Genomic DNA, 27,546 nt, shown 5'->3' on the forward strand with positions numbered 1-27,546 from the left:
TATGAAATAATTACAAATATAAAAAGGATAGTGGAGCCTCTGTCACATTCCGTCCATCTCTTGAGTACGATCCTCAAGCATTTAAAGGGGTTTGGTCCATCTTTTTCTTTAAATATTTCAGACAAATTCCTTAACTGCATTTAAACTTTTAATAATTAAGACGGAGATACGTTTTATCGGGCGTTACGTCGCTATGAATTCAAAAGGGAATGGCCGGGGCTAATGGAACCTGAGTGGCGAAAACAGAGAGCAGAGAGCTGACGTCGGCTTTTCGGAGAGCTTTGTGCTGTCTCCGTGTCATCTGGTTCCTCTGCTAAGAAATATCACCTTTTAAAGCTTAATGCTTAGTTTTAAAGCTATGAATCGCGTATACTGTATTATGGATATACATTGTGCTGGTTATTGCATAAGTAAGCCTTTTGATGTAACTCACTGATCGTTCTCGCTTCACTGATCTAGAGGTCGGATTTATAGCTGCTGCATTTGTACAGTGATCGAGTGCGTTCATATTGTGTTGCTCTAGATGTGGTGGGGAAATGTTTTGATCTGAAGCAGCACACTTGAACGGTCAGAAAGCACTAATGAAGCTTATCTAATCTCGTGATTACCGGACAGGCCGTTGTTGTTTATCACCGTTTTTTGGGGCTAAGCCCACTATAAGACTCCACAAGCGTTTAATTTGTTGTTTCGTGGCTCGCGGTGTCGTACGGTCTGAAGCACACATGGGAAATCGGTATCAGAGCTCTGAGAGACACCTTGTAAAGCTGTCTGCTCCTGCGAAGTCTTTTTATTGTGAAGGCGAGTGTCTGAATTTGTTGTCATAATCCCGAATGGCATTTCATATCCAGGTTACTCGTTTAACCAGGTGTCGTAATAGACCAGGCGCAAGTACACACGTTCACAGGAGTTCAGGATAACGCAGGTTTTATTTAAGGATGTGTTGTACAGAAACGAGACGGAGAGAAAATGCTTTTTAATGTCTTGAAAAAAAGTCTGACAGACGAGCCTTGATTACTACTATTCATTTCAACACCTTTTTTTTTCTTTTTTTTCTCTCCTTCTTGCTTCTGAAGAAGGAATTTGACCGTTCAGCCTAGAACATGTGGGAGATGGGCACTGTCAGTTATTCAAGCGCACTTCAGTTAGTTTAAAGTCCTTCAAGGGGTTTTCCACTGTATTAATAGAAATCCTACATAATCTCATAGCCGATGTTCAATAGTGGCTCTTCTCAGTCTGTCAAGACTCTTGTCTGTTTCGTGCGCTTAATCTTTCTCATTTCTTTCATTTTCATCATACTTCATGTCTCTCTCTCTCTCTCTCTCTCTCTCTCGCTCTCGCTCTTTTGTTCTTGCTTTGTTTCATCTCTTCATCCTCTTCCTCATCTTTGCAAACATTTCACACACACACACACACACACACACACACAAGCATAATTCTCCAGAGGACTACAACAGCAGCATAATCACCACAGTCATAATGCATATAATTTTTTTTTTTTTACACACCTCCTTATTCCCCCCACCCCGTCCCAAAAAATGTCATCTACGTCAATTCATCTTTTGCTCATTGTGTAGTTTCTAGTCGATTTCAGCTTGGTCTTTATGAAAGGTGGGGTTTTTATGTTCAATATTCATTTCCACATTTGTTTCCTTCTCCGTTTTGTGATGTTGATGTTGATGTTGGTGAATCAGGCAGCGTAAGAGCACTTCCATTTATAAGCGTTGTACGTGATCGAATCGTTAAGCATGCACTAAATGATCTTCCGTGAAGAACGATGCGTGACAAGAGTCATGGTGAGCTATTTAAATAGGAAACACGGGCACCAAGTTGAAAATGGAGTGCAGTTTATGGAGTCCAGCCAGCTAGCTTTCTGGCCATTGAAGCCACATAAATCATAGGAATTAATCACAGGCTGAAATCTGTGTGGGATCATTGATTAAGATGCATGACATTCTGCCAGACATGCCATCTAAGACGGCCTTCTGTGTGTGTGTGTGTGTGTGTGTGTCCATTCATCCGTCCGTCCAGTGTCCGTGGGATACGAGTATGAATCCTGTCCAGACTTCATTCTGTGGGAAAGGAGGACGACACTAATTCAGGGCTTTGAGATGATGGGCTCCAGCTTGGGCGGATGGACCTTGGACAGGCATCACGTTCTCAATGTGCAGAGCGGTAATAAATGCACGATTCGATTATATTCGATTTTATTTGTATAGCGCTTTTAACAACGGACAATATCACAAAGCAAAGCAGCTTTACAGAAATATATCTGTATCCGATCGTACGCTGTCTGCTCGTCAAACTGTAACATTCAAAATGAATAAGCTGTGTGCCTCTGATGTTATCCTAACTCTAGGGAAAGTATAGGACACTATAGAAAGATAATTAAATGCACATGCATTCATACTTCATGAGGGTTTATTAAAATGAAATTAAAGTAATGATAATACTCTTACACACACACACACACAAAAAAAACAACAACAAATAACTACAGGAATCCTGCAGGAATTAAATTTTTCTACAGGATGTTTGCCGGAATCCTGCAGGAATGATGAAATCCTGTAGGACACTTTGATAAGCTGTGCAGGATATTCCTATACTGTAGGATTTAGGATTCAGTACAGCAGAAACATACAGGAATGTACAGCACACTTGCTGCACAAGGGAAAAATGAACAAACATTAGCTCATTTGCTAGCAAGTGTGGCTAATTTTATTATTTACAAAAACTTTTCTTCTTTTTTTTTTTTTAAAACTATTTTAATTCTTGTTTTTTAAAGTGTGAATTGTACCCCTGCTTGTAAAGTTTACCGGTTGCGTCAGTCATTATGCGACATAATTTCAGTAAATAAAAATAATTAATTTGGGGAAAATACTTTGTTTTTGTTGGGGAAATATTTCCCCTGTATGTATCAAGCAGGATATAAAACACTCGGACAAAACTGCAGGACATCATTCCTGGAGGATAGAATTCCTACATATATACAGTATCTCACAAAAGTGAGTACACCCCTGACATTTTTGTAAATATTTGATGATATCTTTTCATGTGACAGCACTGAAGAAATGACACTTTGCTACAATGTAAAGTAGTGAGTGGACAGCTTGTCAAGAAGCTGAGGGTGAAGGTGATGGACTGGCCGAGCATGTCTCCAGACCTAAACCCTATTGAGCATCTGTGGGGCATCCTCAAACGGAAGATGGAGGAGCACAAGGTCTCTAACATCCACCAGCTCCGTGATGTCATCATGGAGGAGTGGAAGAGGACTCCAGTGGCAACCTGTGAAGCTCTGGTGAACTCCATGCCCAAGAGGGTTAAGGCAGCGCTGAAAAATAATGGTGGCCACACAAAATATTGACACTTTGGGCCCAATTTGGACATTTCCCTTAGGGGTGTACTCACTTTTGTTGCCAGCGGTTTAGACATTAATGGCTGAGTGTTGAGTTATTTTGAGGGGACGGCAAATTTACACTGTTCCACAAGCTGTACACTCACTACTTTACATTGTAGCAAAGTGTCATTTCTTCAGTGTTGTCACATTAAAAGATAGAATCAAATATTTACAAAAATGTGAGGGGTGTACTCACTTTTGTGAGATACTGTAGATATGTAATATATATTTCATTCAGTCATTCTCATATGTTATGCCATCGTTCAGTTATGCTAAAACACATGCTCCAATAATTCTTACTAAACAAACAGGATCAAATTGGCAAGATGCCATCTCTCGTAATGGCTTTTAAAACTCTATCTATAATAAATGACTAACTGTGTTTCAAAACTGACCCGTCATAATTTCAGTGCTAAAATACATGACCTATATTTATATATATGGGTCATGTATTTTAGGACTTCATAAAGTCCTCATTCACGTCTCTATAAATTTGAAATTCCATTGAAATACTAATTACCTCTGTTGAGCAACCGACTGTTTAAAAACAGATATAAGCCGATTTAATGTTGATTTACTTGTCTTACTAGATGATGATGATGATGATGATGTCTTGGTTTTGGTATATTTATTTTGTTTTTGGTGTCCATGGGTTGAAAATCAGATGATTAGAATATATTTAGCGTTTAAATAGGAGACAAACAGCAAATGGTATATCCGGGTACCGTTATTATGATGAAAATGTACACAGTTCACAGGTAAAATTAAATGGCAGTAGAAAGAAATTCATTTAACTAGATAAATGGAAACAATTTATAACCATAAGTATAATAATATGACTGCTTTAGTGATAGTTGGACCTTACTGATAAATGAACTGCAGCAATTCAAATGTAGACTCAGTGGGGAAAAGAAAAAAAAAAAAAACTCCCATAAGATGTACACAATTTTGGTATCCATCCAAGTGCTCACCATGCATACGTAACTCAGCTCGTACCGTTAGAGTTACAGCTTCAAAACTACAGGAAAATCCTTTATCTCAAAGCCTTTCATGTCAGAGGAAGGACATGGAGTCCAGTTCAAGCTCTCTCCCTGATGGATCACAGCATCTAAATGGCTCCTTTTTTTAAACTTGGAAAGCAAGTAGTGGAGGGGGTGGGAAGTGTTTCATACTGCACTGTCAATAAATTATTAATTAAAGATTTAATAATAACTGACATTTACTGTACAAGACATGCAGTTTTGCTCTTGATTGAACTCTTTACTTAAATAAAGGAGAACACGCAAACCCTGCTAGTAAGCAGTTACACCAGTGGCCATGAACTGCTACTGTGATTTATACTGTATATATATATATATATATATATATATATATATATATATATATATATATATACATACATACATACATACATACATATATATATATATATATATATATGTATATATGTATATATCTATATCTATCTATCTATATATCTATATATATATATATATATATATATATATATATATATATATATATATATATATATATATAAGAACTGCACAGAAAGAAAAAAAGTCTGTATGGCACCCTGGAAGAAAGAGTCCAAAAACGTCCTTTCAAAGATAATCCAGGTCACACACACCAGTCACGATGCTTTCTCCCCTCCCATGTGGCCAGGTATCCTGCACAAGGGAAATGGAGAGAACATCTACATTTCCCAGCAGCCTCCAGTCATCAGAACAGTCATGGGAAATGGCTACCATCGCACCATTCCATGTCATGGCTGCAGTGGCCTGGCTCTGGAGGCAAAACTATTCGCTCCTGTGGCTTTAGCCTGCGGTTCTGACGGCAGCATCTATGTCGGTGACTTTAACTTTGTGCGTCGCATCCTGCCTAGCGGATACGCCTACAACGTTCTGGAGCTCAAGTAAAAACAACCTTCTTCTTCTTGCTCTGGCATTTCCTTTGTTTTAGAACTGGCTGATAATATCTACTTTCTTCTGCCTCCATGTTTGCTTTGCCACTTCTTTATTCATTGGTAATTGTAAGACAGTCTTCTGCATTTTGTACGTGCTGCACAGACACAGAGTATAGAGTATAGGTAAAAGTAAAAAAAAAAAATAACCTGAGATGGCGCTATGCCAACAAGCATAAAGCTAATTAAATCTGCAAATATGAAAAGCTTAATCAGAGTAAAACCCCAGCTAAAACACTGCATGGTTATATGTATTTAAAACTCAGCAATTACATGCTGTAAATCAGGCATGGTTTAAAAAATCTATATTGCAAATGTAAGATATTCTATACGGTTGGCTTCATATGAATGTATTTTGAAAATGGACTTTTTCTCTCTCTTCTCTCTCCTTATAACGCATAACCATCAGGAACAGGGATACACGACACAGGTAGGATTTCATAATCACATCATGTCTTCAAGGGAATATATACAGTCAATAAAGATTTTACAAACTACACTACTATTGTTTATTTGGTCTTACTTTAACAAATGTGTCTGTGCTTGGTTTGTTTTCAAATTGGCCATTCCTTATTTCCAATAAGGTTATTTAATTACAGTTATTATTATGGTATTGCACCTGCGATGGGATGGAGGTCTATTTCCTGGGATAGGCTTCAGGCTCCACTAGGATAAGTGGTGTGGAAAATGGATGGATGGATTGCATTAAAAATAGCACGATGAAGTTTGGATTAAAGACTCCAGTCAGTTCAGTCTGTTTACCTAAGCCTTTGATTTATAAGATGAATATTTTAGTCATGCGTATAACTTTGCTGAGACATTAAAAAAAGAAAAAGAGAGAGAGAAAAAAAAAATTAGCATCAATGCTCTAAACTGAAGGAACATTTCAGAGATGTCTATAACATTTAAAAGAATACTGATGGTTTTATCGGTTGGAAAAATATTCGCTGGGAATGGTGATGTCCGAAAAATTAGGTACAAACCTCTGATAACAGCCAGCCAGCCCTAAGAACTGCCCTAACCCCTTTTTGGTCTTGGGTCTTGGGCAGACCACAATTGCTGGCGTCTGATCAGTTTGGGGACGCATCTGCCCATGGCTTGTGGGAGCCCAGATACCGTATTTCCACCCATCCAATTGCACACTTCTTTAGGTTTGCTGTGCTTCCTGCCCATCTCAAGGATCTCAGGACAGCCCTCATCGAAAATTCCTCTTGCAACTTGGCAACCTGTGCTCTCACAGATAGTGAGAGTTGGTCTCAACAGGGGACCAGGGTGAATTGGGCCACACTTTTTAGACTTCCCTCCAGTCCCAGCTCCTCCCTCTCTGGAACCATCATCCATGGTTTCAGATGATTAAGGTGTATTTGAAGTGCATCACCTCTATTCATTCGCCTGACCTCATAGTCAAACTTCTTCGACTCGCTGTTTGACCTCAAAGGGTCCTTGCCACTTTGTGTGTAATTTAGAGCTCGACGTGGGTAGTAAAACGAGTACTTTATATCCTGGTGCAAATTCCCATAGTCGAGTACCCAGTCATACAGTCGGGATTGTCGTTCTTGGGCCTGATGCCATTTCTCCTGCGTTAAGTGGCCTAAGGTGCGGAATTTCGCTCTCAGGTCCAGAACATATTGAATTTTATTTTTACTGTTAGAAGGTCCCTTCTCCCAATTTTCTCTAATGATGCCTAAAATGCTTCGGGGCTTGTTCACATACAATATTTCAAATGGGGAAACCCACATGGAGGCTTACAGGACCTCTTGAACTGCAAATAACAGGAGCATCCTCAGGAATGAAATTATGACCCATGGTTTTTAGCGTCTGATTAAACTGCTCCACCAGACCTGATCTGTTTGCAGACAGTAAACACTGGTGCAAATCAATTTAATCCCCAATAAGTCATAGAGCTCGCGTAGTGTCCGTGACATGAATGTCGTGCGTCGGTGTCTGTTGAGTGAGGATTCCATGATGTATGGTTTCTTGTGATGCTGTTTGTGCGCCGAGATACTACAAGCTGCATGCCTACGTCCAGGGATGCAGGCTAGTGGCACTGGACCCACTCCACTGTTCCTGTCAGGAGTTAACCGACGAATTGCTCCAGTACCACCAGCTAAATGATCTGTTCTGCATCTCGCTCCTCTGCCATCAACCGCCGTTGACATGAGTCCTTTGTCTGCTGCGTGTAAGTGAAGGGGCAGCTCACCTCGGGGAGCTGCGGCGACTAGAAGCGTCAGTGGTACTCCTCAGGTGTCCAGCCGACAAGCTGCAGGACTGACCTCTTGACACTGGAATACTCCACGTGTGTCCGTGGCAGCTGTTGCTGGGCGGCAAGCTGGGCTTTCCCACATAGCAAGGGGAGGAGTTGAGGAGCTCATTCTCCCACCAGCCATTCCAAGGAAGCTGCTGCATGCTCGAAGAGCTCCAGAAAATCCTCCTGATCGTCCATGGAGGTCGTCTCGGTGAGCGCTATGGATGGCATATTGGCAGGGCACAGCATGATCTGTGGTGGACTGTTCTTTTCTGTTCTGGAGTGCCTGATAGCTCATAGCCTGCTCCTGCACAAGGGCTTCAAAGCGCAGCTGCTGCTCATTGCACAGGTCAAGGAGTACTTGGTGTTGGGTTTGGTGGAGGATGGCGTTTGGGTTTGATGGGGAGGCTTCCATGGTGGCGTTGGAGTCTTCCACGATCCCGGGTTTTGACACCACTGTAGAACCCGGTGCGTGAGGGTATAGGGGAAGACTTGTGAGACAGACGGAATTTTAGCTGAGCTTGAGTTTGTTATTTACTTTGTTAAGTGAAAACATTATGTATTAATTAAAATGGCAAGTTGATGTCCATTAAGCACTTTAATTCTTGTTTTCAAATGCCTATTAAATAATTGACGAGGCATTGAAGTGAGTACATGATTTTAGTACAAAAAAAAATTTAAACCTGTAATCTGTAACATTTTACATTCTGAAAGTAAACTTTCCAATCTTGCCTGTCCATATGCTTGCATTTGTCCTCCTGAGGCCTTGTCGTCTATTGAGAGCAAGTAAACAGCAGCTCTGCTGCAGACCACATCAAGAGACTTTGTACTGTCAGCCACAGGATTAGCCAGATGTGCACTGTCAATCAATATTTAACTTTATTGAGTTGCCTTTGTGAGTAGGAGGAGGGATAGATTCAAACCTGATGCCATCTTGGATGAGAACAAACTATCACGAGTGTGGCCGATATGGCAGAGCGTTCTGGACTGTAAATGGTCTGTGTGCCAAAGACAAACATATGACAAGCAGCATTTCACTAGACATCAACAGCTGTTTGTCCCTCAACAAACTAATTAAGATTCCCCAAATGAGGCAATTTGTAGAAGCAGCTTTTGAAATAGTGGTGCTTTCTTCTTTATGAAACTTCTGTGCCCCAATGCTTTCTAGCTTTGTTTTTCTTCTATGTGCTCAGTCCTTTTGTGCCTGAAGAAGCTGTTCGGTTCTGTTACAGCCAATAATTCTGGACATGGTGACAGGTGGTGCAAAGGACCCTCTGGAATTCTCTAGCAGGCACTTTTACAGTACAGAACTGGATGACAGCCAGGGATGCTTTTTTTATGTCAAGGAGATGAAGGAGGAATATTAAACAGAGCAGTTATGTGCAGTTCGGGAGAATAAAACATTCTCTCTTTTGGTCTTTCCTGTAGCTTTTTAAGTGGGATAGTGGGAATCTCAGAGCCAGTGCTTTGTGCGAGATATCAGTGCGGAGGGAACTTGAGGTTTGTCTGCTGACTTTTTTATGTGATGTGAGGACCCCAGATGCCCGTGAGTTGCACTCTGATCTGTCGGGGAGGTTCTTCAGTTCAGCCTTTAAAAAATATTCCACCCTCCTGGTTCCTCTGTTTCAGACCCATCTAGTCATTCATGCCTAATTGATTTTTCTTCTCTTATGTTCCAAATGTTTTGTGTTATATGAATTCATTCATATATTTTATTTTGTATATATATATATATATATATATATATATATATATATATATATATATATATATATGAATGAATTCATGAGATAAGGTTAGAAGTTTAAGCTTACCCTTAAAATGAATCTTAACATTAAATCATACAAATTGAGTCGCAAGAGCTAAGAGTTTGCGAGTGTGAGGCCATGTTAGATAAAAGACATTAGATACAATGCCATTTTAATAGGGAAAATGGTCATAGACTTGGGTGAACAAGTGCAGGGCTATTTTGAATGTCTCTTCTTTAGTTAGCTTGACTGAGGTCATATCTCCCTCAGACACTTGATAATTCGATGATTGCAGAAGAATGCCTGCACCAAAATTGGCTAAAAATGATGGACATCGAAAGATAAAACAAGTAGTTGTGAGTTAATTCGTGTTACGTTGACTGTGCCAGTTCTCGTCGTCTTTATTGAAAAGCTCTGGGAGCAAAACGATGACTCTTAAAGGACAGCCGGAAATGAACGAATGCTCAGAGCCGTCACGCTGGCATGTAGTTGTCATCTCGGCTGGAACACGGGACTGCTGTATCATTTGAATCAAATAAACATAATAAACCACCGTTTTCTGTTTGTACTGTTGTATAACACGCTGCGTTATGTAATATATTACCTTCCAAATGGAGCCTGTGGTTGAGTTATGTGGTTTGCGTGTGGTGTGTTACAGACCTTTTAATATTTAATCACGGACATTGAATCGTACGCGCTGCTGTGGTGGAATTTGTCAATTGAACAGCCATGGAATTATTGCTAATGCATTTTCCTACTCTTTTTTTATTATTATTATTTTTTTATTTATGAATTACATTGACGTGTCACACAGCTACTAAAATTCCACTGATCCAGGATAGAAATACTTCATAGAATAAGAAGTTTGGTGCCAGTGCTATATAAATGTAAATGAAAAAAGTTAAAAGTATGGAAATACACTGAAAATACAGAATGTGATGTCACATATGTCACACATGCATGACTGTACATTGAAGGAATTATACTTTGACTTAATTATGAATAAAATGTATATTATATTATAATATGCTGTATTATATCATTATATATATATATATATATATATATATTTAGGGTACAATTAGTATAGAATATAAAGCAATGGGGCATGATACATAATAATCAATGGCAAATTAGTGTGATGTGGCATGCCCCAGTATGGCAAAGTTACACAATGTCTTGTTCCCTTCTCGGGGAACAGGGTTACATGCTTAACTTAGACGTTCCCTTTCAAAGGGAACTCAACATTGCGTGATCTTCACACTCTGGGAACGAGTATACCCACTCCGTCATACTGAGGGTATGGCCTGTCACACAGGCTCCATCAATAGGGGCGGGCCTGGCCGAAATGTCAGCCATGTAGACCCTAATTGTAGAAGGCGCCCAAACCTTGATGAGAAACGTTCCTGTAAGAACTCCAGGACTGTAGCCATTGTGCAGTTACTGGGTCTCGCTGATGTTCCTCACACCACAATAAAAAAGTTGCCACTTGAAAGCATACAATTTTCTCGAGGATGGTTCTCTAACGTTTAACATGAACTGAGGTTGTAGAGACTGAAATCTATGAGCTGGTTCCCCTCAGGGGTCAGACTCTTAGTTTCCATAGTTCTTGCTTGAGACTATAGACTATAGATCCCTGCAAATGGGAATCTCCCAGGGAGTGCCATCCAGCAGAGATATTATCTATTAAGATATATTAAACAATGTAACTGTTATGACATGCCGAGATTTTAAACTGTTATTTTGTTTCAACAGCACTAGCCCGGCCCATAAGTATTACCTCGCAATGGACCCGGTGAATGAAGCTCTGTACGTGTCAGATACAAGCAGTAGGAAAATATACAGACTCAAGAAGCTGAGTGAGCCCAAGGATCCAGCCAAAAACATGGAAGTGGTAGCAGGGACGGGGGAACAGTGCCTTCCATTTGACCAGAGCCACTGTGGTGAGGGCAGCAAAGCCACAGCTGCTTCACTGAACAACCCCAGAGGTAAGCTTTTCTGCAGATTCGGAAAGACTCGCCATCTTTTCAGCCAGACAAAATACGAGTCAGATCATTTGCAGAGCCCACCAGTTGCTTAGATTAAACACCATTAGGCAGTTACTTGAACCTTGTCTGTTTAAGAGGGAGAGGAGCAGATGGAAGCGAATTATAGTCAGAATAGCATGAAATCAAATGTTTCATGCTTATAAGGACCTGATAAGGACCTAATAAGGTCCTCTCAAAATACATCAAGGGTGCTAAGACATTTAGCTCTACTTAGTAAAGGCCTTTTTTTTGGTCAGTACAGAAAGTAAAAACATTCCTAGGCTTAATTAAATGTTCAGTTGATATGTGTAAATTGCCATTGATTCACTTGCACAGTAGTCTGTATAAACTGCCAGAGCAGCAAATCGAACTAATTATTAAGGCAGTCAGCACTTAGATTAAGAGACACTGTACATTATATCTTATTTACAGTTTCATTCTTTCCCAAACTGACTAGATTTCCCTTGGTCTATATCAGGGGTTCCCAAACTTTTCCAGGGCAAGGCCCCCAAATGGCATTAACATTTGATCGAGGCCACCCTTTTGCAAGATATCTTTAAAAACACATTAAAAATACAGACTTTAAATATATCCCACTTTTTTATTATTATTATTATTAATAATAATTACATCTTACATCTTTACATTACATTACATTAGGAATTGATTGTGTGTGTGTGTGTGTGTGTGTGTGTGTGTGTGGGGTTGTCTGACAGTGAGAAAGAGAAAACATACTAGTGGGAGGGATGGGCACACCAAATTGTTGAGGCCCCCTGGGCTCCCCCTGGTGGCCCTCACTTTGAAAACCACTGGTCTATATAACAGTCATACTGAAGCCTACTGTTTCTCTTACTTGATTTAAAAAAAATTGGAAAATGTTTCAAATGTTGGGGTTCATTTGAACTTTTTTTTTTTTTTTGGTTTGCTATGACATGGAAGCTACTTGTGTCTTGGTCCGTGTACGTTGCGTTCATTCATTTTTGGTTTCAAAATTGAAAGACTAAATTTAAATGGTGATGCGTTCATTATTTAAAAAAAAAAATAAAAAAATGCTAACTTACTATTTAACTATGTTTAACCCCAATTTTTGGGGAGTGGCAGCTCAGTGGTTAAGAAATGGGGTTACTAATCAGAAGGTCATGAGTTCAAACCCCAACACTGCCAAGCTGCCACTGTTGGGCCCTTGAGTAAGGCCCTTCACCTTCAACTGCTCAGACATATACATGTAAGTCACTCTGGATAAGTGCGTCTGCCAGATGCCATAAAATGTAAACGTTCAAAAATGCAAAAGATTTCAAATACACCTCATCTATACTTTCTTCCCATCTTATTTTTTGAGTTGGAGTTATTTCGTTTTGTTGCATGCTCGCATAAGCAAAGTGTCATTTAACTAACTGAAAACTACTATATGCTCTGAATAAAAATGAATAAACTACTGTATAATATTTACTGTATAATTTTGTACTAATTGCCGTTCAAAATCACAAGATCTGTCAATTTCAGTTTTAATTCGTTATAAAAATGGACAATTGGTAGATTATTAAACCCACTCATCATCATAATAATAATAATAATAATAATAATATTAATAATAATAATAAGCGCACTAATTATTACAATAGGTGCCTATGCAGCTTCGGTGCTTGGCCCCTAATAAGAATACTAACAATTACAGTAGGTGCCTACACACCTGTGCTGCTTGGCCCCTAATAATAAAGTTTCTCAATAGATGTGTTTAGTAAATGTATTTTTATTTGGCCTAATGCTTTGTAGCATCTCTTTAAACTTGATTGATTCTGCCATTTTTTTAGCCTGTACACTCATAAATACTGTGAATTATTGTGTGTTGGTTTTGTAACTTATTTTTTTTATCATTCTGTAGAAAGTTACGTTGCTTTGGTTGTGTAGCTTGCAGACGCCCTTTTTGCACTTTTGGCACTATTACTGCTAAGAGTCTTGAGGCTAGAGGCTAGATTAACTGTGGTTTCAGGAAGAGTGGCTGGCATAACCCCAGTTATTTTTCTGCAGCCATGCACCTTTTCTGTAGTCCTCTTTGATAGTTGCACGCCTGGCTCCCTTAAATAGTACAAAACTCTCCATGCTCCTTAACAAAATAGAGCACTGTCCAACACAGCCCATGATGAAACAATTAACTTCTATGATAAACCGAAAAATTAAAATGGTTCAAATTAAACCCGACATTTGATCCATTTTCTAATTTCTTATTTTTAGCTTGAACATGAGATCAAAAGAACAGAAACTATGTTTCATTTTGTATTTGTAAATCATGATACAGTAACAAGCTATTTTTTCTGTTTGTTGTTTTTTTTTAAAACGATATTTGGTTCTTAATTGAGTATGAAAAGAACAAACGAATCACAGATTAAATTTTCCTTTTCACTTTTCATCATCAATTTTATTTCACTACACAGGCTCTCTCTCTCACACACAGGCACACACATAAACTCGGCTCCGTGCTGCTCCGCTCTCTCTCTCTCTCTCTCTCTCTCTCTCTCTCGCTCTCTCTCTCACACACAGCTCTCATCTCTCCCAACTTTATCCTTTCTGACACTCACGGAAACACAGAACACACGTAAGTGCAGTGCCGCACGGGAGTAGGTCCTTACCACTGAAGGCTCTGCCCTCCATTCACAAACCGTTGCTCGCCTGGGGAGCCATCCAGCCTGCCGCAGGTTAAACCCCCCCTGGCCTCCCTTTTTTGTGACCTCTGAATAATCAGGCACAAATACCATCATAGCCAGCCAGCCCTAGGAACTGTCTCACCTCCTTTTTGGTCATGGGTCTCATCACTGAGGTCTTATCAATTGGGGGACGCACCTGCCCATGGCCCAAGTGGAAGCCCAGAAACCATACGTCCACCTGTCCAATTGCACACTTCTTTGGGTTTGTTGTGAGACCTGCCTTCAGGACAGCCCTCAGGTGCTGACTGTGTCATCTAGATGATTTCATCTAGATAGGCATTGAGTCACTTGAATGCTGCTGGGGCTTCAAACAACCCAAAAGGAAGGCTCACAAATTGGTGTAAACCAAACTGAGTGAAAAAAAGCAGTTGATTCCAGGACACATATCCCTTTTTTTCAAATCCATTGTCGAGTAAAAGCAAGCCGCACCAAACCGATCGAGCAGTTCGTCAATGCGGGGCATTGGGTACACGTCAAATTTTGACCTTTCTAAAGTCCACACAGAACCAGATTGAACCATCTTCCTTGGGAACCAGGACCACTGGACTGGACCAGCCACTGTGGGACTCCTCAATTACCCCCGTATTGAGAATAACCTTGAGCTCCTCCCGCACCACTTGTTTTTTTGTGTTTGGGCAAACGATAGGGGCAGCTGCATACCGTCCCCCGTGGGGGTGTCTCAGTCTCAATGTGGTGTTCTATGAAATTAGTGTGACTGGGTAGTGGCAAAAACATGTTGGGAAATTCCTTCTGCAACTTGACAACCTCTGTGAATTGGGACGGTGAGAGGTGGTCTCCACAAGGGACCTGGGTGGTTTGAGCCACCTGTTTTAGATTCACGTCTGGTCCTAGCTTCTTCCTCTCTGGAACAACTGTCACCAAAGCCACAGGGACCTCCTCTCTCCATGGTTTAAGGAGATTGAGGTGGTATATCTGCCAGGCCCTGCCTCTATCCATTCACCTTACCTCATAGTCAATGTCCCCGACTTGCCATGTGACCTTGAAGGGCCCTTGCCATTTTGCCAGTAATTTGGAGCTCAGTGTGGGTAATAACATGAGCACTTTATCTCCCAGCGGAAACTCACGTAGCCAAGCGCCCCTATTATACCACCGGGATTGACGTTCTTGCACCTGTAGCAAATTCTTCTGTGTTAATTGCCCTAATGTGTGGAGTTTTGCTCTCAGGTCAAGAAAGTACTGAATTTCACTTTTGCTTTCCGAAGGTCCCTCCTCCCAATTTTCTATAATGATGTCTAAGACACTGCAAGACTTACACTGATATAGTAATTCAAACAGGGAGAACCCAATGGAGACTTGTGGGACCGCTCTCACCACAATTACTAGGGGTTCAAGCCACTGATCCCAATTTCAAGCATCCTCATGTACGAACTTCCGGATCATATTTTTAAGGGTTTAATTAAACTGCTCGACCAGGCCATCAGTTACTTTCATATGGTTGAAGGCATGCCTGAGGGTTTAGTCTCGTGTCTGCTCCTGAGGGTAATCCCTGAGGGAAATTCCCCCAGAAGGTGGGGGGTGGGGCCCTGTCTTCCTGACATGAAGCTGACGCCAACGGCCTACGCAACCACTACCCCAGGCAATGCTGCACACTTCCCACACCATTCTACACTTCAGCTACTCCCCATCATTTTCGTTTCTTGTTATTTAATGTTCATTGTTAATTGGATGTGCACATAGGCATTTTGATGTAGAGTGCTGGTAAAGGTTGTGGGTCATCTTTTTTTCTCCCTCAACCTTGACATGTACCTGTTTTTTTACACAGCACCTCCAGGGTTCACGTTTAGCTCATGAATGATACTCCAAAAGCATACCACTGAGGCTAGGTGCCTTGGTTTCAGATCTAGATTGCCTTAGGCTGGCTACACACTTGAAGATTTTAAGCCTGATTTGCACCCTCCCCAACGATCAGTGGGCGTGGCCAAAAAAATCCTTAATTGTGTGGTGTCGTTACGATCATTTTACTGCGCTGGATCGAGTCGGAGCCTCCCTGATCCTAAACGTTTGATATTTACGATTCTTGATCGGGCTGCCGGAGGTGGGATAGCCAATAAGAGAGAGCAAGCGTCACCAACAGGGTGATGCGTGCTTGTATAGCAGAAACATGGCAGCCACAAACATGCCACGTAAGTGGAGTATGGTTCAGCAACAGAGACAAGCGAATAATTTTTTAATAGTATGTTGAGCCTAGGAAGCTGCGCTCCCTAACCTTAACCCTATGATTTTGGTTTAGGTTGATTACTTTGGATCCAAAAAGCTGTTTTTCAGAGGAATTTCATGAATCTGGCATTTGTGTTTAGACTCAAATCAAATGAGTGCTTTGTCAATACACTGCCTGCATGAGCTGAGTTCCAGGAGAGTACAGAAATAATGGACATGGCTTGGTAGAGGCAGAATCGGCTTAGTTACTGCTGTGGAGAGTGGCACCAGTTACAATGAACCCATTTATCTGGATTTTTGCCCATGCTGCCAGCTTCCCTTAGCTGCAGAGCTGGGATACTAATGCCTTTATCTCGTGGTAACACATAGTCATCATATCTGTCCTTCCATGAGGGCCATCTGCCCCCGTGTGTCCACTCTGTCTCTGAGTCAACACCGTTTACAGGATTTTTCAATCTGGTAGATAGGAGGTGAGTTTTTAAGGCCACGTTACTGTTGAAAAAGGCAGAGTGGGCGAGAATCAAGGAAAGCAGTTTTGAATCACAGATACAGCCAAAGTACGAGAAAATACACAAGCACTGCTGGTGTCAAGACCACCAAAGCCTGAATAAAAATGGCGGTATGATCATGATAATAAAAGAAGGGACGTTTGTATTAGCACTGGTCTCAGACAGGTGAACAAAAGCTGAGAGAGATATCGGAACTTTGATCGGAACGGATCACAGCAAGTGTCTAGAGGCAATTTTTCTCATGTGAAACTACATCCCCTGGCAAAACTGATGGAATCGCCACACTTAGAGGATGCTCATCCGTCTTTTATACATCGTGCATTGTGGGGTCTCTCTTCCCTCCATCATAGACATTTACACCACACGCTGCATCCCCAACGCCACGAACGTTATGGATGACCATACACCTCCTACCGTCTGGAAAAATGGTACCGAAGCATCCGGGCCCTCACAGCCAGACTGTGTAACAGCTCCTTCCCCCGAACCATTATACTCAAACTCTCCTTCATACTCAAACACTGTACTGACACCCATACACACACACACACTCACACACACTCTCTCAACTGAACACCATCGCACTCCCATTGCAACCTTTGCACATTTCTGTATTGACTGTATTGCATTTTTTGCTGCTACTGTGTTTATAAAAATATCATATTTAACTTCCTGTCACTATTATACACTTCATCTGCTTGTTACTACAATAACTGCTATGTCCATCCTTATCTGCTGAATACTAAGTCATAGCATGTTATGTTTACATTCACACCATTAAAAAAAAAACACTGTCACTTACTGTGCCTGTTGCTCCTGTTTTAGTAGTTACTGTACTGTTTTGTGTTGTTAGCACACGTCTTATTTAGTTCTGTGTCGTCTCATGTGGTTAGTGTATTGTTTTATGTAGCACCGTGGTCCAGGAGGAACGTTGTTTCATTTCACTGTGTACTGTACCAGCTGTATATGGTTGAAATGACAATAAAGCCATTTGACTTGACTCGACTTGAAATCTTGACCGTTTGCCGTCCGTATCTTTGAGATGATGTGCCTTTAACATCCCTTGCTTTGTGGCAAGATGCATTATCATCCTGAGAAATGACTTCATCACGACCAAACCTATTTTCTATCGATGGAATGAGTAAAATGTCCAAAAGTCTCCCCTGGTCCTTCACCTGACATCCAACACCAATATCATAAATGAGCGGGGAAATGTGATCGTTTTCTTCAGGAAGTCAAATTTATATGTTTCATTAGAACGGTACCAGATAAAAGTTCCAGCATCGTCTCCTTGGCCGATGCAGATTCATCACCGAATATCACTTTCATCCAATCCTCCACACTCCATGATCGCTTCTCTTTAGTCCACGCTGACCTCGTTTCCTTCTGTTTAGGTGCTAGCGCTGCTTTTCGTTTGGCTTTTCTGTACGTAAATCCCGTTTCATTCGGCCGAGTTCTTCCGGTTCTGTCACAAACGTCGACTCGTGTTCCCGCCCGTTTTGTTTTTCATCTGTTTTGTTGTCTATTTTCTATGTCCAAGGCGTATCGCTTTGAGTTCTCTAACCTGACGCTCTTACGTCTTCCTCGGTCGACCCGTACGCTTTCCTTTTATAACCTTCCCATTTTGTTTATACTTGCTCCTGATTTTACACACAGCTGACTGGGAACATCCGACGTCCTTTACCACACTCCGGGTTGGATTTCCATCTCGAAGGAGTTTATATTCCTTTCCATTGATTCACTTGACAGCGCTCTTGTTGAGGCCATGTTTCATTTCAAAAAGTCCAAAGTTCCAGTTGTCCCAGAGTAACGTGGTTTCCTCACAACACTGCTTTAGTCTACCTCAGTAGGACAGGAGTTTTGTTATTTGGTTTCAGTTCATTTAATGTAATGATTTCCATATTTCCAAACAAACAAACAAAAAAATCCTCTATTTCTGCCGTCTGTATTCCCATAGTCCTGTATTAAGTACATCTTGGGTCCATTGTTTGGAAGCAGGACACCTGACATGCCCAGGTAACACTTTACACATAAACGATGAATTACAAGGCAAGTAGACATTTTTACCTTGTTTACCACAGTCCAGCCCCAGTGCTGTATTGTACCCGTCATCTTATCTATGACGTGCTACTTGCCACAGGCAAGAAAAACAGTCAAAAACTTTGTGTCAAGAAGCTTGCCTGGAAGAAACATTTAAGATGTCTGAATCCGAATGTATGGGCCTTATGAGGAATTATTTAGGCTTACTGTTTGGTAAATCAAGGAGGAGATCAATAAATGCTGCCGTGAGGCTCTAAGACAGTGCTCTGTCACTGTCACACACGTCGTGTCAGTTGTGCTACACTATTATGGTCGCTGATTGATTGACAAGAATAAGACAAGAAGACCGAGCATGGCAGCACCATTACAGTATATTCAACTGCCTAGTAAGAGTTGTTTCAAGATGATAACACAAGTCTAGTCAATGTAACTCAATACAGCTGGACATTTCAAATGAGTCGGCGCACGGAAACATTCATAAACACCATAAAAAAGGTTTATTTTTTCAGTTTTTGCAATATCTATGTAATTGTGAAAAATGTTCCCGTGATTGTGTTGCAATTAAAGACATTATGATTAAATTGTTATTTACAGTTCATAAATAGCAAATTAATTAAATAATAGTGTTGTGCGAATCACTTATTTAGGTAATCACAATAAGGGTTTTATTCTATTTGTTTTGGTTAAGCACTTAATGAGTTCAATTTAGAAGTGATCTGTCTGTGCATCTCATACAGGCTAAAATAAAAAATCTCTATAATCTTAATCTAATTTCTGGAACATTACAGGGAGGTATAGATTTCATTTGGGCATGGGGAAGATGGCACGAACCTCTCTGTACTCATGGCCAGATTGTAAAGGATGGCACACAGTTGGCTTGCCAGCCAGATCTAAAATTTGCTGCCACTATATGTTTTTTTGTTTTTTTTTTTGACACTCAATTTGTTAACAATCATTCTCACTGTAGAATGGGGAATTTCAAATTGTTTGGTGATGGCCCTATAACCCTTCCTCAGACCTCACGTTATCTTCAAGCACTCTTTGATATGATGCAGAATTCATAGTTGAATTAATGAATGCAAGCTGTGGAGTCCCTGAGGCAGTGAAGCAACCCCAATCCATAACATTTCCACCACCGTGCTTCACAAGTTGGTATGAGGTGCTTCTCCTGAAAAGCTGTCTTTTTAAATCCCTTGCCAGACTCCTAGGCACACGACCTTTTTTCTGAAGGCCTTTATAGAACACTTTAGATCTTGGCATGATGACACCACACACCTCAATAGCAAAGGGAACACCAGACAGTAGATATGAGAGGGGTATATATAAGACCGGTTCCACCTGCACTCCCTAAGCAGGTTCTAATCACTATATATATATATATATATATATATATATATATATATATATAAATTCTAAGTAAAACTGTAGACTTTTGCATGCTTTTCACACAAGGTCTACACCATCTTTGATCCGTCTAGCTTTGCCCACTGGCAGTCCATTTCCTTACTGTAACAGCAGGCACTTTCTAAACACAGGGCTAAAACGTCTGTCCACTTACACACATTGCTTACCTCGAGGAAGCAGCTAATATTAGGTATTTCAGCACTTAGCCACGGTCCTGCCGAGAGCAAAATGTGTAATGGAATAATAATATATAATTATTCACACTACACCAGTATTCAGTACTATGTGATTAAATGATTTTTTTTTTACAGTTATTTGTCTTGAGTAATGTGCTTTGTAAGAAATTTGCTATATTGATTTATTAAATAGAAATCTGGACGAAAAAATTATTGCGGAATTGGCAAAAACTATTATAGTTGTGTGGCGGCTTGTGAAAACATGCAACTTTTTCTATTATATACAAGTTACATGAATACGAATATATAATATACGGCATATGTTTCTCTTTCGTGTGGATCTCAGTCAGAACTAAAAGATTTTAAAGTCTGGTTATCCCCTAAAATCAATTGCATTGAAAGATTTTATACCAATTCTATATTTGCAAGCTAATGTAATCACTGGAAAACAACAGTAGTTCCAATATTTGAATGATGTTTATAATGGGAAATGATTAGCATACCTAATAGCTATTATTAGCCTCATCCACATCAGTCTCTGACTCATCACTCGAGCTAAAAGTCACCTGGAACATTCAACTGATCTTTATTCCTGCTAATATCTGTGCTAAAATAATCGCTGACTCATTCAGTGAGTTATGTTATGTGGGTTCAATTTCTGGTTATTCATTTCGTTTAATCGGGTCATCGTTCCACTGTTATGTGTACAGTGTACAGATAGCAGTGAAAGCATGAAATTCACTGTGTGAGGAAATCACACGTCTCTAGCATGGGTTTAGACATCACTAAAAAGACTGATTGCATTTAATGTTCGTTAAACTGGCTTTTTTCCTGAGATGATCTATGCTGGCAGCCATGATAAGGTTAGAATGTAGCCTAAAAAAAAAACTTTTCCATGTTATTTTGGTAAAATACTATATACTTATGCTTCCTTAAAGTATAAATGCCAAAGTATATTATTGTCAAAATAAATGTTGCTTAAAATCTGATTTTTCTAAATTTTTGACTGGTTTCGATTCAGAATTCGAACACAGAGACTTACGACAAGGTTTTTTGTTTGTTTGTTGTTGTTTTTTTTTTTTTTTTTTTAAATAAAATGCTTCACAATTATTGTTGAATAAGTATAACAGTTTCACTGTGAATAATCACACATCTTCTTACTGTAAATTGTTAGAAATTTGGTGTCTTCAAAATTTTCCACCACAGTTTATTTAAAATGAAGCAATCAAGATATCCCTCCAATCTCACAGGCTCAAAAGTAATTGGACAATTGGACTGATACGCAGTTTCACGGCCAGGTGTGGCCTGTTTCCTCGTTATTTCACGAGAAATTAAGGAGATAAAAGGTCTGTTGTTGAATCCAAGTGTTGCAAGCAAATCTGCATTTGGTAGCTGTTCATGGGAACTCTCGATATGCCGTCCAAAGAGGTGCCGAGGCAAGCGAAGGATACCGTCGTTAGGCTGAACAAACCAAAACAGACCTATCAGAGAGATCGTAGAAACTTTAGGAGTGTCCAAGTCAGAAATTTTGTACGTTCCTAAAAAGAAGGAATGCATTGGCAAGCTCAACAACACCAAAAAAACCTGGAAGGTCACGGATGACTTCATCTCACAATCTTCATTGTGGTCGTGTACAGAGTAATGTGTCACTGTCCACATACTTATGGAACTGACTATATAGTGTCCAAATACTTATGGAACTGATTATATACTATATGACTATATAATCCCTTAATCGGCTGGGCATTGCAATTACTTCCTTCAATTAGTTTTCTTCTGCTAATGTTATTATTTAACAATAAAGGGATCTATATATAGTATAATAAGTGTATATAGTACAACTTCAGCACTCTATTTTTTTTTTTGGATTAAACATTGCCGCTGTGTGTTATAACGCTGCAGATGTAGCAGTTTATTCATTGTTCGTTGAGGAGGTGCGATTTCCTGTCAACCAGAGCATATGTTCAGAGAAAGGGGGAAAAACCTCCACATCCTGACCTAAAAACTCACTTCGTTTCTCACATCAACATCCCATGCCCACATGAACATACTCCTACAGAGTATAAAGCATGCTATTTCGTCTCCAAAAACGAGCTCTTTTGATCGATTCTGACTGAGACTGTGGAAATTTACTCGGTAAAATGGAGGAAACTTTACACTTCTAAATGTCACATGAGATATGTGTATTTTGGCAGCCTGGCAGAATTTCTGTTAAAAAAATGGTTCAATCAGGAACGCATATTAATGACAAATACCCGCCCATGCTTTTTGATTTTCTTTGTCTTTATTGTTATAGTATGGATGAAAAAAATAATTGCATGTGTATGTCTTTAAAACAAAAAAAGCATGTTCAATTGCACTAATCGAAACAAACAAACAAACAAACAAACAAACAAACAAAAAAAAGCACTGTGTTATCAATTCTTGCATCGGAATGCATTGTATTTTCAGGGTTTGCATTTTTTGGGGGGCTGCAATTCAACGTGGTCGTATATTTAAGCTATGACTATTTCAACTGGAAACATTTCGGACACGATTCCATTATTTAAAAAAATGAATAATCGATGTTCTGACTCGGAAATCAGGCAGGCTTTTAAACAACATGTGGTATGACAGATGATGAGAATGCATATTAACCCAAAGCATATTTTGTGCTATTTATTTATTTATTTATTTATTTATTTTTAGGGAAATGTGTCTGATGAAATACAGTATTAAGACTATAACCAGAATTTATTGATGTAGATGGGATTTATTCATGCATTTCTTGTTTCAAGGTCAAAACAAGTTTGACTTTAGTGAATATCTACAAAGTGTCTAATAACAGTTTTCGGTTAGTATTGTTTAACCGGTACCTGCCTGTTACCTCAGCTGAGATACCGTATGAGAGAAAGTAGTACGAAGAGATGATATAGAATGCAGGAAGCATTCAACAATGCTACTATTTTGCCTCTACGGACAAAGAAGGAGTTTAAGGAAAGTACTATATTTCATGCTTTTCAAACAGCCAACATAACTGAAGCGCCATATAACGCTCCATATAAAGCCAAAATACTTTTACTGCAATCTATGATTTAAGTCAAGTTCTAAGCAGTCTTTAGAGTGTTCTACCTTAGGGTGAGAAATTGATGCAGCATGGGTGCTTAGGAAGAGATTTTAAAGGGCACAGGTGGAAGGGAGGGGCTCTGCAATATAATATATCAGTGTTGGGAGAATGATGAAGGGGTGAAGAGGCAGCAGAGGCCATATTTACCTTTACCATAGTGAAGCAATACACTGACCCATTTTGTCGCTTGCCGAATTCATTAGTCATGTGAGAGAAGACAGTCTTACCTTAGGCAAAGTCAATAGGCTGTGACTTGCCCCGAGTTCCCTGCGATGCCCTTAGATAAAGCAGCATGACGAATGTGATGCCACTGCAGCTAACAGGGGTTTCACCTGGTGGTTTGCATCATCTCTTTCAGTATCTGAAGCCAAGGTACAAGCTGTGGGCCGGTTTTTTAAAAATCTTTGCTGTCTCTTTGTTGTCTGTTGCCTTTTTTGCATGAGTTGAATGACCGGTAGCAAGTTTCACCTCGAGGAGACGCTTTTGGTAGCCATCAACCAGCTTCTGGCAGAATTCTGGTCGGATATTTGACCACTCTTCCTGGCAGAATTGGTAAAGATCAGTGACGTTTGTTGGTTTCCTGGCCCTGACTTGACTTTTAAGGACAGTCCACAAAATTTCGATAGGGTTGAGATCAGGACGTTGGGAAGGCGATTCCAAAAGCTTAATGTTAGCCTGCTTTATCCCTTCCACAACCAGCTTTGATGTGTGTTTGGGGTCAATGTCCTGTTGGAACACCCAATTGTGTCCAAGTTTCAACCGTCTGGCTGATGGTTTGAGATTATGCTGAATAATTCATAAGGTAGTCCTTCTTCATTATCCCATCCACTTTGTGCAATGCACCAGTTCCACTGGCAGCAAAACAGCCCCAGAGCATAACGCTACCACCACCATGCTTAACAGTTGGTACAGTGTACGACTCACCATCACTCGTCCAAACGTACCTCTGGTCATTGTGGCCAAACAGCTCAATCTTTGTCATATCTGACCATAAGACGTTCCTCCAGAAGGCTTTTTCTTTGTTTATATGGTCAACTTTAGACGGGCTTGAAGGTGTCGATTTCGGAGCAGGGGCTTATTTTTTTGGACGGCAGCCTTTCAGTCCATGGCGATGTAAAACTCACTTGACTGTAGACGGTGACACTGATGTTCCAGCAGCTTCCACTGCATGGCAGACCTGTGCCTTGGTGGTTCCTGGGTTTTTCCTGACCATCCGAACCAATTTCCTCTCAGCTCACTTCCCCAATAACTTGTACTTACATACAATTGTTTGAACTGATGATCTTGGAATCTGTAATTGTTTATAAATGGCTCCAAGAGACATTCCTGACTTGTGTAAATCCACCATCTTCTTTTTCAGATCTGCACTGCGCTCCTTGGACTTTCCCATAGTACTGTGTGTTGGTCAATCCAATGAGTGCTGTCAAACAAACCCTTTTTATGTTGGCACAGAGAATCTGCCAGCTGTAGTCAGTCATGATCTCTAACAGGAAATTAAGAGGCCTTGGATTTGGCAAATTAAAGGACATTTTGGAACATTCAGCACCACTGAATTAATAATCTAAGTGTTTGTGTGTATATTTTTGATCCTGTATGTATAATTCTGGTTCTGTGTTGATTACAGAAAACCCCAGATGAATTAAAACGTGTGAACCAAATTCTTGTTTTATTTTTCCTTTATTAACGATGTCGTGCAATCATTCTGCCCCAGGAAAAGAAAAGTTCAAAGAAAATACTGAAAGCCCAATATTGCCATGATAATCATGTACATGATGAGCGTATGTAAACTTCCGAACACAACTGTAGATTGTATAAATAATCACGGTTGATAGAATGAATCTATTTAGAAGCTATAGAAATCACAGCTAAAGGTTGCCCATCCTGAACGATTCGTCATGTGTCTAACATTTCCATAATGTTCACTATGCCTTTGTCCACTCATCATCCACTAATTGAATGAAAACTGCTTGTGCTGGTGCAATGCACCAACACTGGCTATGGATTTTTATGCAATCCTAAACATTCTTGTTTTCAAAGCCATACCCCTGGAGTATAATCTCATAAATTACGTATTTTCTTTCTCTTGCATTGCTCTAATCCCTTTAGTATTTTAAAAGAAATGTAATAGCATTTTATGGTGGAATGAGTTTGTTGAAAGTGACATTTGTTGAGCAGAATGAGTAACAGTATGAGGATAAGCCTAGATTCTCTGTCTCTGACACAGCTCTACTGTCTTCATCTGCAGGAATTGCAGTGGACAAAAGGGGCTTTGTGTATTTTGTGGATGGAACCACCATCCAGAGGATCAATGAGAGAGGAGTGCTGACCACCTTCATTGGCTCCAATGGTCTCATGTCCACTCAACCACTCAGCTGTGACTCCCGCATGGACATCACACAGGTGTGTGCCTGTTCACACTGATCACAGGTTTTTGAACAGGTGAAATACTGTCATGCTGAAACATAGCATACAAAGGTCTGAGGTCTGAGATGAATGAGAAGAACTGATTTGATCTCGTATCTTTTTTTAAGATTGCCCGATTACCATGTATGCGTTCCATGAAGATAACATCCATTAAAGTGAGGGCCATTCATTTCACAGTGCCTCCATTTTTACAGGCTCAAAAGTAATTGGACAAGTGACCGATCAGCAGTTTCATGGCCAGGTGTGGCCTGTTTCCTCATTATTTCATGATCACGGAGATAAAATGTCGGGAGTCGATTCCAAGTGTTGAATTTGCATTTGGTAGCTGCTCATGGGAACTCTCAATATGCAGTCCAAAGAGATGCTGATGCAAGTGAAGGAGGCCATCGTTAGGTGGAAAAAATAAAAACAGACCTATCAGAGAGATAACAGAAACTTTAGAAGTGGCCAAATCAACAATTTGGTACATTCTTAAAAAGACAGGATGCACAGGCAAGCTCAGCAACACCAAAAGGCCTGGAAGGACACACAAGGTAATAAAGCAGATGATCGCAGAATTCTTTCCTTGTTGAAAAACACAACATCTAGCCAAGTCAAGAACACTCTTGAAGAGGTAGGTGTATCATTGTCAAAGTCTACAATCAAGAAACGCCTTCATGAATGTAAATGCAGACGGTTTATCTCCAGATACAAATCACTAGTAACACTCAAGAACAGGTAAGCCAGATTAGATTTTGCTAGAAAACATCTAAAAACGCCTGCCCAGTTCTGGAATAAGATTCTTTGGACAGATGAAATCGAGATTAACTTGTACCAGAATGATGGGGAGAGACGAGTATGGAGAATGAAAAGAAGGGCTCATGATCCAAAGCGTACATCACCATCATCTGTCAGACATGGTGGAGGAAGTGTTATGACATGGGCATGTGTGGCTGCCAATGAAACTGGGTCACTGGTGTTTACTGAGGATATGACTGCTGATAGAAGTAGCTAGATGATAGTGTAGTGTATAGAGTGCAATGTATAGAGCTGTACTTACTTGCTTCTTAAGGCAAAGAAATGGAATGTGGCTAAATGGCTGAGTCAGTCACCTGACCTCAACCCAATCGACCATGCTTTTCACTTACTGAAGACAAAACTGAAAGGCAAAAAGAGCCATAAACACGCAGCAGATGAAGGTAGCTGCAGTAAAGGGAGTTAAGGGAGGAAACTCTTTGGTGATGTCCATAGGTTCCAGACTTCAAGCAATCATAATAATAATAACCTTTCTAATCACGCCCAATTAATTTTGAGCCTACGATAATGGAGGGACTATGAAAAAATCTCTGTAATTACTAAACAGCTGAAAGTCTACACTTCAATCACCTCTTGATTGCTTAATTTCATTCCCATTGTGGTGGGAAAATTATGAAAATTACGCCCCTGTCCAAATACTTATGGCCCGGCTGTGTCTAACAGAATTGACAACATCAGTAAGAGGTAAAGAAACACTATCAGAATTAAGAGGTAGAAGGCAAGACATTCTAATTGATCTTAAAACCTGCGAAATGGCTAACGTTGGCAGTGTGCCATAACACGAGGAACTGAAAGAGCTGTTTTATCAATAATCAAGAAGATGTCATCTGCGTATAAT

At 40.1% G+C, this 27,546-nt stretch overlaps 1 protein-coding gene across 1 annotated transcript in view; it reads left to right on the plus strand.

Annotated features, from left to right (window-relative positions):
• Window positions 1-27,546, plus strand: part of tenm1 (teneurin transmembrane protein 1) — a 122,244-nt gene that overhangs the window by 75,598 nt on the left and 19,100 nt on the right. The window contains exons 19-23 of the mRNA XM_053630620.1: window positions 2,029-2,172; window positions 5,060-5,309; window positions 5,767-5,787; window positions 11,106-11,338; window positions 25,735-25,889. Coding sequence (XP_053486595.1) covers window positions 2,029-2,172; window positions 5,060-5,309; window positions 5,767-5,787; window positions 11,106-11,338; window positions 25,735-25,889 — 803 coding nt within the window. The remainder of the gene's footprint in view (window positions 1-2,028; window positions 2,173-5,059; window positions 5,310-5,766; window positions 5,788-11,105; window positions 11,339-25,734; window positions 25,890-27,546) is intronic.

The sequence above is a fragment of the Ictalurus furcatus genome, chromosome 8, assembly GCF_023375685.1.
Source record: "Ictalurus furcatus strain D&B chromosome 8, Billie_1.0, whole genome shotgun sequence".
NCBI lineage: Eukaryota > Metazoa > Chordata > Actinopteri > Siluriformes > Ictaluridae > Ictalurus > Ictalurus furcatus.